Consider the following 13,304-nt stretch of genomic DNA (forward strand, 5'->3'; position numbering starts at 1 on the left):
CGCGGCAGCACTCGCGGATTTGACGTGGAAATCCGCGGAAGCCATCGCGGATTTGACGTGGAAATCCGCGGCAGCCCTCGCGGATTTGACGTGGAAATCCGCGGCAGTTCTCGCGGATTTGATGTGGAAATCCGCGGCAGCCGTCGCGGATTTGTGGAAATCCGCGGCAGCCCTCATGGATTTCATGTGGAAATCCACGGCAGCCCTCGTGGATTTTATGTTGAAATCCGTTGCAGCGTTGTGGATTTGATGTATAAATGCGCGGCAGCCCTCATGGATTTGATGTGGAAATCTGCGGCAGCCCTTGTGGAATTGACGTGGAAAATCCGCGAAAGCACCAAATGTCCCCTGTGAAATTCGCGACAGCGGTTAAAAGGGGCACGATGTAAAACACACACAAAAAAAATCCGCGGCAGTGCCAAATGGCCGCTGTGAAAATCCGCGGCAGCAGCAAATACTGCATCAAGGTAAACTGCGGCAGCGCTCCTTAAATCCGCCCTAGGAAAATCCGCGGCAGAGGCGCTAAATGTCCGCTGTGGGTGAAATCCGCGGAAGCGCCAAGTCAAGTCGGAACGGCCGAAGAAATCTGCAGCATCGCCAAATTCCGCATGAGGAAATCGCGGCGTTTACCACGCCTCGTGTACGCACGCCTGTCAACCACATACGGTTACCCCGTGCTTCTTGTACAGGGAGATTGAGTTCAAAAATAGTTTTGTCTATTTGTTTGTGTTTCTCCCTCGTGATGGACTTTGTAGGATTCACGTTGAGATTTATAAGGGAAACGGGGTGACCAATAAGGTCTGCATTTTTACTTTAAACTTTCGTGACTGCAGGAGTTCATATTCTTTGGTTCTTGCGATAAAGTCACGTAGATAGAAAAATAATAATAAAGTGAATATTGTATTTTTGTTCACTTTATTTTTATATCTACGTTACTTTACCTAAAGAACCAAAGCATACAATGAGGTATGCATTGGTCTGTAATTAGGTCACTAATAATGGGTTGACAGCTGTTTACTTAACCATTGGTAAATTGACCGTCGATAAATTTCCACTAATTCCCTGGATATTGTTTTTGTTGTCAATGCGCAGAACCTTTTAAAAAAAATTAAATTCCGAGCGTTATTTCGCTTTTTTTGCTTCAACAAGGCGCGGCTCGTCCACTAGGGGCGTTGGGGCACCGAGATGAGATATCAATTTTCTCATTAAAAAATACTTTTCTATAGTTTTGTTGTTTAAATTTGTTTTAATGATTATTTCCACGTGAATTGTCTATTGAAGATACCATTTTAAGTTGTTCGTATGAGAAACCGCTGTAACGCCACAGTCTGATTTGTGCCTCGGGGCAGCTGTGAAGGCGTCCTCCGAGTGAGAGATTTCCCTTCGCTCATCGCGAGCAGCTTCGAGCATCGTTGCCACGCTGTTTGGGACCCATTCAGGGCGGGGGAAAATGCGCCCGCGGCTGCGATGGGAGACGATGTCACGACGCGAGGCTGCACTGGGGACACGTAGCAGGTCACAGGCTCCACGCTCTAGGACACACCAGCAATGGTGATAGAAGTTGGTGCAGCAAACGACGAATTAGCAACGAACACTGCGGAGTGATTACTAAATATTCACTTTGAAAGGATTTGTTGAGTCGTGTCAGCTGATCTTGTTCGTTAGGCAGTGTCAAAGTGCTTGTGTAGTGTGGAGTTGAGGGTCATGGGGACAGCCTATGAGTGTTTTGTTTCATATTGTTTATAAATGCCTACCGTTTATAAATGCAATTTGTAGAGGAATTTTAGCCAGTTTTTGGGCATTACTCAGCTTATTGTTACACGTTTACTCGCGAAATCCTGAGTCCCCAATACTTTTGTGGTGCCGCAATGTCAAACCCCAACCTGGTCTGCACGTTCTCTCCGTGGTCACGTGCATTTTTTCTCCGGGTCCTCCGGTTTTTCCACTTTTAGTAACGTGCGTTTTAGAGTATTTCGATGCTATACATTTCCACATAAGCCACTTCGTTGAACTACCGTGTGGTCAGGCCACTTCTGAAAACGAACTATCTGCGTGGACCTTTCCTGGTATAAAAAATATATTTTTAGGATGGCCCTGCCAAGTGTTTAGTTGGAGCAATGCTGCCACGTATCATCCCAATCGAGAAATATGGAGTTTTTTTATTTTTAGTGGACCATATACCCCACCCCCGTAAACAGAAATGATCTTCTGCCAATTAGTTCAGCTTGGAGAGGTTTGCATAAACTCTTCATTCTATCAGCACATGAATGCACTAGCATTTACACGCAATCCCTCAAAGCGCCCACTCTCCATCTATTTTTAATCTTCTCCCTGCAACATACGTTGTTCCAACGAACTTAATTTCATATCAACATCAGGCACACGTTAATCACTTATATCGCCGTAGGGGATGAGTGATTAAGCTAGCGTCCTAGACCCATTGGCTAAGCCTCACATTATGTAGCTACCAAAAAAATCTAAAACACTTGTTTTTAAGCAATGGTTTGGTAGTTATCGATTGAGCAGCTTCACTCGCTTGCAATCCCGTGCAGAACAGGAGGATCGAATCAAATAATCTCTCAAAAATATAAATTAAATTAGACTTACTATAATAGCTTTAAACAAGTCCCATCCCTGTTCCCCTGCCAGAAACTGGATGGAAGGTGGGTAGGGCTTGGTGATATCAGCATCGTTCCGTACTTAACTCTGGGACACGTCCCATTATCGGGAGACAAGATCGACCACGATCTTTAAAAAAAGAGGCCTAAATTACCCATCAAGACTGGGCGGTGGTGGCTACATTCCAACACTGTGGAGGTGAGGGTTGTTGGAACACACAAATGTCACGAAATTCTACCCATAGGCATTGAGCTGCCCATCAAGCTGGCTTGCCAGAACGCAGGATAGCAAAACAAAATAACCTCCACGTTCCGTCTTTATGGGACAGTGTTGCCCCCTTGCGCACGTGTTCTGCAGTGCTCCAGTTTCATCCCACAGGGACAGATTAATTGGCAAACATCTTAATAACCGACGAACGCAGAGCTTGAGCAATTGTCGGCACAGGCCCACTGCGTGGTTCCTCGCCAAGCCTCCGAGTTACCCTCTCTGAGTGCAAGAAAAAGCCGTGTAGCACATTACAAGTTAAAATAATTATCAAAAAAATAGTCTACCGCAGTTTAACCGATTAATTTAATCGACCAATCATCATTTCTCTCCATGCTCCGCAAGCGAAAACAAAACCTTAAATTAGTTTTTAGCTACTCAAGCACAACCGGCTGCAACCACCACTATGCACACACTCGGCAAATAATGCACACCTCCAAACAAGGGGAGAAGCTGTCAACGCATCCGCTTTTATTACGAATTTGGCAGCTGAGCCACGACGCCGAGAAGGTTTATCGGTAGGACTTCTGGTAGCGGGCACGAGCGCCGGGGCCACCAAACTTCTTGGGCTCACAGCGGCGAGGGTCGGCAACCAGCAGAGTACGGTCGTACTGTGTCAGGATGTCCTTGATTTCCTTCTTGGAGGCTTCGTCCACATCTAAGGGAGGCAAGGAGGGTAGTGGAGATGAGGGTAAGTATAAGAGGGGGTTGGGTGGGGGGAAAGAGACCAGAGTGGAAAAAACAAAGCAAATGATTAATGCAGACACGGGGGGGGGGGGGGAGATACTAGGAGGGTAGGAAAGATGAGGATTGTAGGAACATCGAGTGCAAAAGGAGATCAAGGGTAGAGACAGATGTACACACGAGTGGCACCTTCAAGTTAAAACACGAGCAGCATAGACCACGGAAGGCAGCTGCTTGCACCTCACTGGAAACACGTTTTATGCAGAGGTTGGGGGGGGTGGCGGTGACGTGGCCCAGCGGCAGCGCGTTCGCCCCAAGAGGCTCACGGTTTGAATCCAGCGGCCGACCCCCTCCCCCCCTCACTGCCGAACGTTTTAATTGTATAAATATTCCACGTGCCGTTTGTCACGGCGGGCATTTTAAAGATCCCGCGACGGCATTCGCAGGAGTAGACCGTCGTGTGCCGGCGTCATGGTTTAAAAAAGATCGCCAAATTTAAAATGTAATCCGCAATTTAGTCAACTTGGATTAGCACGGGTTGGACATGCACGTTGCAAAAAGAAGTTCACCATAGGTACATGTCTAGCTGTCACTTCGCCCCCAATGGCAAAAACTTTGCATGGACCCTGCCTGAAAGAGTCAAGCGGAGACTCGGTGAGGCTTTGCTGGGTAAACAAGTATAAAAACAAGGTAGGACTTACACTTCTGGTAGTAGGCGACAAGTGCCTTGGAGATGGATTGGCGAATGGCTGTGGGAGCACACGACAAACGCTTTCGTTATATTGACGAATATAAAACAGCAGCGGCATGCAAGCAGTAAGATAGCAATGCACAGAAGCCTTATGAGAAAAAAACTTTCGCGTTACTATTATTTCATCAGCTGTATGTTAAAAACACAATGGTTAGGTATCATGAAGTTTACTGTGACTGATGTCTTAGGACATCTGAATTCCAAGTGCGAGAGTGGCGGAAACGTAGATAAGCAGCGAAAGTAATGATTCCCACGTGTATCAATAAAAACCTCACCGTAAATCTGCGCCACATGGCCACCTCCCTTCACCCTCACACGAATGTCGACGGCGGAGAACCGCTCCTTGCCCAGCAGCAGGATCGGCTCCAGCAGCTGCACATGCAGGGACACGGCAAGGTGAGCACACAAGTGAGACACAAAGACAAAGACCACCCCCCCCCCCCCCCGTGGCCTTTAACAGTCTGTTTGGGGCAAGTGCTATTAGCGAGCACCAATACAATTTTTTTATTTTACCAGGTCAAGCCCACTGAGCTATGTAGCTCTTCTGAAGGAACGACCTGGCCACAAATAACTTCTCAACGCAGTGGCATATCACGTGGAAATTTATAGCGGCCAAAAACTCTTAAACACACGTTTATAAATGTGGAGGGAAAAACTGGAGGACTTGGAAAAAAAGCCCCGACCTCATGTATACCAGGCGAGGTAGTCAACATCTCGCCACCATGGTTCCCCACCGATGGTGGCCGGCACGGCACACGAGGGGTGGGTGGCCAACACCACACCCGGTCGGTCACCTTTCCCCCCCCCCCCCCCCCCCAGTGGTAATGTTTGCACACAGCACCATGTACTCATTTATGGCTGAGTCGACCTAGGGAAGGCCCAGCAGCAGTTCAGATATTTGTCACTGACATTAGCCGTTGAGCTCAGATATTCGTCAATGAGAGACCCAGATGATCGCCTACATTGCGATGGTTTAAAAATGTTTGTTTTGTGCTGTATAATATCACCATCCTATCTGATTTTTTGGCACATCCTTCCATTTCCCAAACCCCCAAGATTAAATCACATTTCAAATTGCCATCTGCTTATAATTTTTCATTAATGGATGATTTATTTAATGGACGCCCTGGATATCAACAGATGCACAGTCAAGCTCAACACAGTAATATCCACTCATTCATACACTGACAAACACATTTGCCAACACAGTAATACGCTCTCTTTGAATCTCATTTCAATTGAAGAGCAGGTAGGTTAATGCACGCTACCATCAGATTCTGCACGTATCAGCCACGTAAAAAATGGCAATCCACTATCAGGACAATTCTCTTACTAAATAATAATTAGCATCTCCAGATTAGCATGGTTAGCTACGTACGATGCGAAAGAAGTTCAACATACTAACTTTCACAGGACTAAGCAGATTATCAAGTAATCTGGACCACCAGCAACTGGCCATCGCACTTTATTTCCCCACGCTTTTAAAGAGGTCTCCCTCCCCCCCTTACCTTGTACTGCAGAGTCGCTGGCTCCACCATCTCCAGTGGCCGCCCGTTCACCTTGATGAGGCCATTGCCGCGCTTGCAATGCGCCACGGCCGTTGCGGATTTCTGCACGACAATGCCAACGCAGTGTTCAGTCAACAATTCACCATTAAGCACACAAACACACATGGATTTCTGCGCGACAATGTCCGCGCAGTGTTCAGCAACAATTCACCATTAAGCAGACACACACACATGGTTTCAACTGCACAACAGTGTGAGAATCAGCAGCGGGCAATAGATTTCACGTTGTTTTCGCCGACGTAGGGTCCCCAATTTTAGGTTTACATTTCTGGGGCCGCACCTCACTTGGGAACTTTATGGATCCGTCTGCCCGATCCGGTGAAGAAAATTAGACACATGCACAGCGATCAATTTCCCATTAACACAACTACAGCTCTCGGATGTGTTCTTGGGTCGTGCCACGTATTGCTCCACATGCTGCGAGCATCTTAAGGAACGGAATCATAAGCTCCTAAGCCAGCCAGCATGCGGGGGTGGGGGACTGACCATTTTCTGCCCGAACACAATTGCCAAGTCACCAAATCCATCCCTGCGTATGGCAGCACAGATGTTCACGAGTTAAGTGCCAATTGTCGACATCTGCTAGCCACGACGTGAGGTCTTCAGGATAGGCCCGAGTAGTTTTGGTATTCTAAGACAGCCGCTTTGCACTACGGTCCATAATGAGGGTGTCATGGCTACAATCGCACCAGCGTGGCCCTCGTCTTTCAATTGTCCAACTATACGAGGAGACGCGCGCATCGGCCCGCTATTGATGTTGGTTGGAAGTCGCTAACATTTTAAAGCAGTAATCGACTTCACCGCCAGCAGACTCCACACGCACAGGAACGCGTGTTGCCTCCTGCCAAGCGGCCTGGCGCAAGGCTTGCGCCGTCTCTTCCATCTCCCCACCACACCAGGCACCCTCACGCACGTTACTCAAGCACCATTGCCAACTCTCAACCCGACGGACCACTCTCAACACCCACCACAGGCCCCGTCAGGACTCAGGCATCGACACGATGGGACCGACATCGCTCGGTGTGGGAAGAAAAAAAATCAACAGCGCGTCGCGTTCTCTTACGGATCGCCCTCGTCAGCGTGCCTTCTCGAGGCGGCGTGAACACGCAGCCTCTAGGAGGCTCGTCTGTTCGAGCGAGATCGAGGCTAGTCTGTTGAACTCTGAGCGCTTTCTTTAACCCGCGCGCGTCGCGACGACTCCGGCGAGTGTGGCCAGGCAAGGCGGGCGCTCGGGGGAGACACGAGGCCGAGATCGCTAGGCCCCGGCGCGCCTCGCCTCAGCCGCAAAGAAACGGCCCCGTCTTCCTCCACGGCTCTCACCTTGCGCCCGAACACCTGGACGGACTGTGGGGGTCCCTTGGGCGGCATTGCTGCGTGCGAGACTGGCGGCGAGGAGTCGGTCGAGGGCGCGGGGAGAGGAGCGACGCAGCGGCGGCGGCGAGGCCTGGCGAGAAAGGGGGGGGGGCGCGCGGGGTTTCCCGGGCTCGATAGCAGGGGCCGCAAACTCTCGCGAGAGCCACGCAGGGGATTGTAACTGCAAGGCACAGGCGGCCAAACAGATCTCGCGAGAGTTGGTGGGGGGGTGTGGCTTAGGCGAATCGATTAATGGACGCCGACGTGGATCGATTCTCTGAGTACAGTAAGCCGCCCACTGTACAGTACACTTTGCACTGTATTTTAGAGTCAGAATCTTTTTCTGTCCTGGATGAATCCGATTAGGTATCAATCTATTTTATTTTAGATATGTCCAGTAGGGACACGGGGTCAGAAAGTTAGGACAAACAATGCAAAAACAACGATAGGAGTGCAAAGTATAGGGCAGGTAACCCAACCACAAAAATTTATTAAGAGTAATTTACCGGCTAGAGCCTGAGCGATATCGTAGCGCTTTAAAATCACAAGTTATAGCAGCTCAACGAAGTGGCTTATCATAATGCAGTGGTAGCACATAAGCACAAACAAAACTTAACACGTTCCCTCTCAAAATAACACTGGTGTGCGGCCTTAAACATATTGTTTTATTATATGTGCGATGTATGTAAAGTGCTTTTGACAAACGTGTTAAGGTTACATCATGGGACCTCCTTTGCCAGGACCAAAATATGAGAATAGGGTTTCCCCCTTTTTTTTCTGGCAACAACACAGGTGTTAAGATGTTCTCGTGTTAAGATTAGTTACCATTCAATCTAGATCTTAAGTTTTCGTGACTGCAATGATCTGTAAAGTCACGTAGGTATAATTGATAAAGTTTTTTATTTAAATTTATTTTAATTTTATACCTACGTGACTTTACCGAAAAAACTAAAGAGTATTAGTTACTATTGTATACTGTACACGTATACGGTACAGTATTGTAGAGTATACGCTTGACCTGCATATATGTTCAAACACTGTTTGGTGTTTGAACATCTTAAACACTTCCTGTTTTATTTTGCCACAAAGGATAAAATGTATTCTTATACAGTACTCCCAAACGCTTTCCTCCCTACGCAACATGGCGACCGAAGCGCGTCACTGCCCGTGATGTCACCGGACGTGACGTCGGCAAATAAATGCGCGGTGGGGGCGACTCCGCCGCGGTGATTGTCCCCCTCCCCAACCCCCCCCCCCGGGCGCGGCCGCTTCACCTCCCGCCCCGCCGAGTGTGTCCGTGCACCGGCGCGGCCACCGCCATCGTTCCGCTGGCTCGCGAAAATAAGTCCACTCCGTGTCGCCGTCAAAGGGGCCGTCCATAAATGACGTCACGCGATTTTGGACGATTTTTGACCCCCCCCCCCTTCGTCACACGGCGTCACAAAAAGTCAGACCCCCCCCCCTCAAATATGACGTCACAAAGCTCTGCTCCCCCCCAAAAGTAAAACATGCTTCAAATCGCTTTAAACTATTGTCATTGTAGTGCGTATTTAATGTGGCGTTGCACTCTGATGTTGTAGGAAAAACATTTATTAAGAAGTCTATTTAATTAAATAGAACGCGTTGTCTATATCTATTTAAAGTTGCGCATTTTTATGTGACGTCACATTTCTCAAACCCACCCACCTCGTGCGTGACGTCATTTATGGACGCCCCCTTGCGCGTTTGGAGTCGACGCGTGATTATCGATTATCGATAACGAGGGCGATGGTGGGGAATGACTCACAGCCGTCAACCCACACGCATTCTGGAGTAACGAAGGACTCCGCAGACAACAACTGTAGCTTTTTTTTTCTTCTAGATTTGAAGCTTTCGTGACTGCAAGGATTCATATTCCTAGGTTTTTTCGGTAAAGTCACGTAGGTAAAACATTTAAATTAATAAAAGTAAAATAAAAATAAAATAATATAATACAAATATTTTTTTACCTACGTGACTTTACCGAAAAAAACCTAAGAACAACAACTGTAGCGACACATTCTTTATTCATTTATCGCACTCCACACAATCTCAACTCAAGGGCTCGTAACACAACGCTGCCCGCCGCCGTCTCGCAACGACGGCGCTACACGACGATCCAGCAGCGGCGAAGACGACGACGACGACATTCCACCACGAGACGACCCCGAGTCCCACGGACAGCCCCGAGCCCCGACTCTCACCGCCTTTTATCCCCCCCCCCCACCCCCCTCTCTCTCTACAACTCTCTAGCGGGGTCTGGGAGCTCCCAGATGGATCCCCGCCGTCTGTATACTACCGTCTGTGTACTCTGTGTACTACCGTCTGTGTACTCTGTGTACTGTACTGCCGTTTGTGTACTCTGTGTACTACCGTCTGTGTACTACCATCTCTGTGCTACCGTCTGCACCCGCAGTTGCCACCCGTGGCCGCCAGAGGGCGCTGCTACCCCATCACCGGCACGGGGGAATTCAGTGCTCAGCGCCACGCGGCCCACAGCCGATTCGATCGGGGCAAACAGATGTAGATGTCACTGGTTCTTCATATTCTGCAGATGTAGATGCCACTGGTTCCTCACATTCTGCAGATGTAGATGCCACCACCGCCATCTATTGTGCGACGGTTGAACTTACGACTCTCGGTCCGAACAGCCAACTGAACATACGGGACAGGTTTGTTCGCATGTTCGTAAGTAGAGGAGTCGGTGCACTCTATTGATTTCAGAGCATTGGTTTTTAGCCCGTAGGGGTGCACACGTCTTTCTGGAGGAGTGGCCGCAGGCTGTGGCATGGAAACAGTGCAGGGAAAAAGTGAAAGTACCTGGAACGTCAGTGTTACTTTGGTGCGTCAAAACACACAATGCACACAACGTGAAGCTAATGCCCTACTAACAACACAACACGGAGCCACGCAAGGGACACGCAGAGACACGCGGGGGACACACAGAGACACGCGGGGGACACACAGAGACACGCAGAGACACACAGAGATACGCAGAGACACGCAGAGACACAGAGACACGCGGGGGGACACAGAGACACGCGGGGGACACAGAGAGACACACAGAGACACACAGAGACACGCAGAGAGACACGCAGAGACACGCAGAGACACACAGAGACACGCAGAGACACACAGAGACACGCGGGGGGACACACAGAGACACGCGGGGGACACAGAGAGACACGCAGAGACACGCGTGACCTCCACGCCGTAGCGCTCAGCCCCAGTGAACGGGAGTCGAAAGTCCGTGGACTCGCTTTTAAATAAACACATCACGAAAACCGTTCCTACTTTTCCTTATCGGCGCGGCGGACTTTGTTCCGAGAACGCAATAATACGAATAATAATAAAATATGAAGAATAATAACTCAACTAACGAGGAGGATAACGATAACTTCGATGATCCGGATGAATGAACAGGTCAGGCGAAGCGTTGGCAGTTGTTTAACTCGAAATTAGAGCAATGCGATTTAAAGCTTTCGTGACTACATGTATTAATCTTCTTGGTTCTTTCGGTAAAGTCACGTAGAATGGAAATAATACAAATAAAACAGGTCTGTCGAGAAGACAGTCTGAATGACCTGTTCTTCACCTGAGGACGGCTGCTTGCGTTGTGGCCGAAACGTCGTGAGAATTATTTTATTATGTTTTATTTTTATTATTTTATTATTTCCATTCTACGTGACTTTACCGAAAGAACCAAGAAGATAGAGCAATGCGCTTCGGTGGGCAGTGTTGTCGAGTGTGACACATTCAAATACTCCTCGCCCCGAACCCGCGGTGATCGATCGTTGAGTCCGTGGGCGCGTGACTCACGCGCAGCTGATCGGTCACGTGACGATGTTTTCGAGCGCGCGAGTCTTGAGTTTGAGCACTATGTATTTATTATAATTAGTGTACGATCTATTAACGTATTATTCGTTACTTGTGCTCGTTCTAGTTTTGCGAAAGCCTCACAGAGCCTCAAGATTGTTTCGCACTCGGAACATTTCTGCTCCTGCTATGTGTGTGTGTGGGCCCCGCGGTGGCTCGGAGATGTTAACTACCTCGCCTGGTATGCAGGAGGTCGTGGGTTCGATCCCGACCCTGACGCCTGCTGCTGTGTATTTGGAGTTTGCGTGTCTCTCTCTCATCATCATCATCACGGTAGCTAGGAGATGTTAACTACCTCGCCTGGTATGCAGGAGGTCGTGGGTTCGATCCCGACCCTGACGCCTGCTGCTGTGTATTTGGAGTTTGCGTGTCTCTCTCTCATCATCATCATCACGGTAGCTAGGAGATGTTAACTACCTCGCCTGGTATGCAGGAGGTCGTGGGTTCGATCCCGACCCTGACGCCTGCTGCTGTGTATTTGGAGTTTGCGTGTCTCTCTCTCATCATCATCATCACGGTAGCTAGGAGATGTTAACTACCTCGCCTGGTATGCAGGAGGTCGTGGGTTCGATCCCGACCCTGACGCCTGCTGCTGTGTATTTGGAGTTTGCGTGTCTCTCTCTCATCATCATCATCACGGTAGCTAGGAGATGTTAACTACCTCGCCTGGTATGCAGGAGGTCGTGGGTTCGATCTCGACCCTGACGCCTGCTGCTGTGTATTTGGAGTTTGCGTGTCTCTCTCTCATCATCATCATCACGGTAGATAGGGGATGTTAACTACCTCGCCTGGTATGCAGGAGGTCGTGGGTTCGATCTCGACCCTGACGCCTGCTGCTGTGTATTTGAAGTTTGCGTGTTTTCTCTCTCCCCGTGGTCGCGTGGATTTTTCTCCGGGCCCTCCGATTTTTCCCTCCACATTTCTAATAAACGTGCGCTTAGAGTATTTGGCTGCTATGAATTTCCGCATGAAAGGCCGCTTCGTTGAGCTATCCCAAATTAGTCAATTGCGGGCGATGTCTCGGCATTCCCATGATATTTGTCCACTTCCAGTTCCACTGTGGGTGTGGGTTTAGCTGTGGTTTGATCACTACCAGTTACACTGTGGGTGTAGGTTTAGCTGTGGTTTGACCACTACCAGTTACACTGTGGGTGTAGGTTTAGCTGTGGTTTGATCACTACCAGTTCCACTCGGTGTAGGTTTAGCTGTGGTTTGATCACTACCAGTTCCACTGTGGGTGTGGGTTTAGCTGTGGTTTGATCACTACCAGTTCCACTGGGTGTAGGTTTAGCTGTGGTTTGATCACTACCAGTTACACTGTGGGTGTAGGTTTAGCTGTGGTTTGATCACTACCAGTTCCACTGGGTGTAGGTTTAGCTGTGGTTTGATCACTACCAGTTCCACTGTGGGTGTAGGTTTAGCTGTGGTTTGACCACTACCAGTTACACTGTGGGTGTAGGTTTAGCTGTGGTTTGATCACTACCAGTTACACTGTGGGTGTAGGTTTAGCTGTGGTTTGACCACTACCAGTTCCACTGGGTGTAGGTTTAGCTGTGGTTTGATCACTACCAGTTCCACTGTGGGTGTAGGTTTAGCTGTGGTTTGATCACTACCAGTTCCACTGTGGGTGTAGGTTTAGCTGTGGTTTGATCACTACCAGTTACACTGTGGGTGTAGGTTTAGCTGTGGTTTGATCACTACCAGTTCCACTGTGGGTGTAGGTTTAGCTGTGGTTTGACCACTACCAGTTACACTGTGGGTGTAGGTTTAGCTGTGGTTTGATCACTACCAGTTACACTGTGGGTGTAGGTTTAGCTGTGGTTTGATCACTACCAGTTCCACTGTGGGTGTAGGTTTAGCTGTGGTTTGACCACTACCAGTTACACTGTGGGTGTAGGTTTAGCTGTGGTTTGATCACTACCAGTTACACTGTGGGTGTAGGTTTAGCTGTGGTTTGACCACTACCAGTTACACTGTGGGTGTAGGTTTAGCTGTGGTTTGACCACTACCAGTTCCACTGGGTGTAGGTTTAGCTGTGGTTTGATCACTACCAGTTACACTGTGGGTGTAGGTTTAGCTGTGGTTTGACCACTACCAGTTACACTGTGGGTGTGGGGTTCGCTATGGGAGGAGGAAATCGGAGAACCACGCAGAGCAGGGGGAGAGAACGC

At 48.9% G+C, this 13,304-nt stretch overlaps 1 protein-coding gene across 1 annotated transcript; it reads right to left on the reverse strand.

The window, feature by feature from the left end:
• Positions 1-3,330: 3,330 nt before the first annotated feature.
• Positions 3,331-7,367, reverse strand: RPS16 (ribosomal protein S16). The gene is made up of 5 exons (XM_078869361.1): positions 7,207-7,367; positions 5,827-5,928; positions 4,594-4,690; positions 4,269-4,316; positions 3,331-3,541 (listed from the first exon to the last, which is right to left on the reverse strand). Exons 1-5 carry the CDS (start codon positions 7,252-7,254, stop codon positions 3,396-3,398), a joined length of 441 nt encoding a protein of 146 aa, XP_078725487.1. The 5' UTR covers positions 7,255-7,367; the 3' UTR covers positions 3,331-3,395.
• Between the last annotated feature and the right edge of the window lie 5,937 nt (positions 7,368-13,304).

This window comes from Lampetra fluviatilis, chromosome 27 (assembly GCF_964198595.1).
Source record: "Lampetra fluviatilis chromosome 27, kcLamFluv1.1, whole genome shotgun sequence".
Lineage (NCBI taxonomy): Eukaryota > Metazoa > Chordata > Hyperoartia > Petromyzontiformes > Petromyzontidae > Lampetra > Lampetra fluviatilis.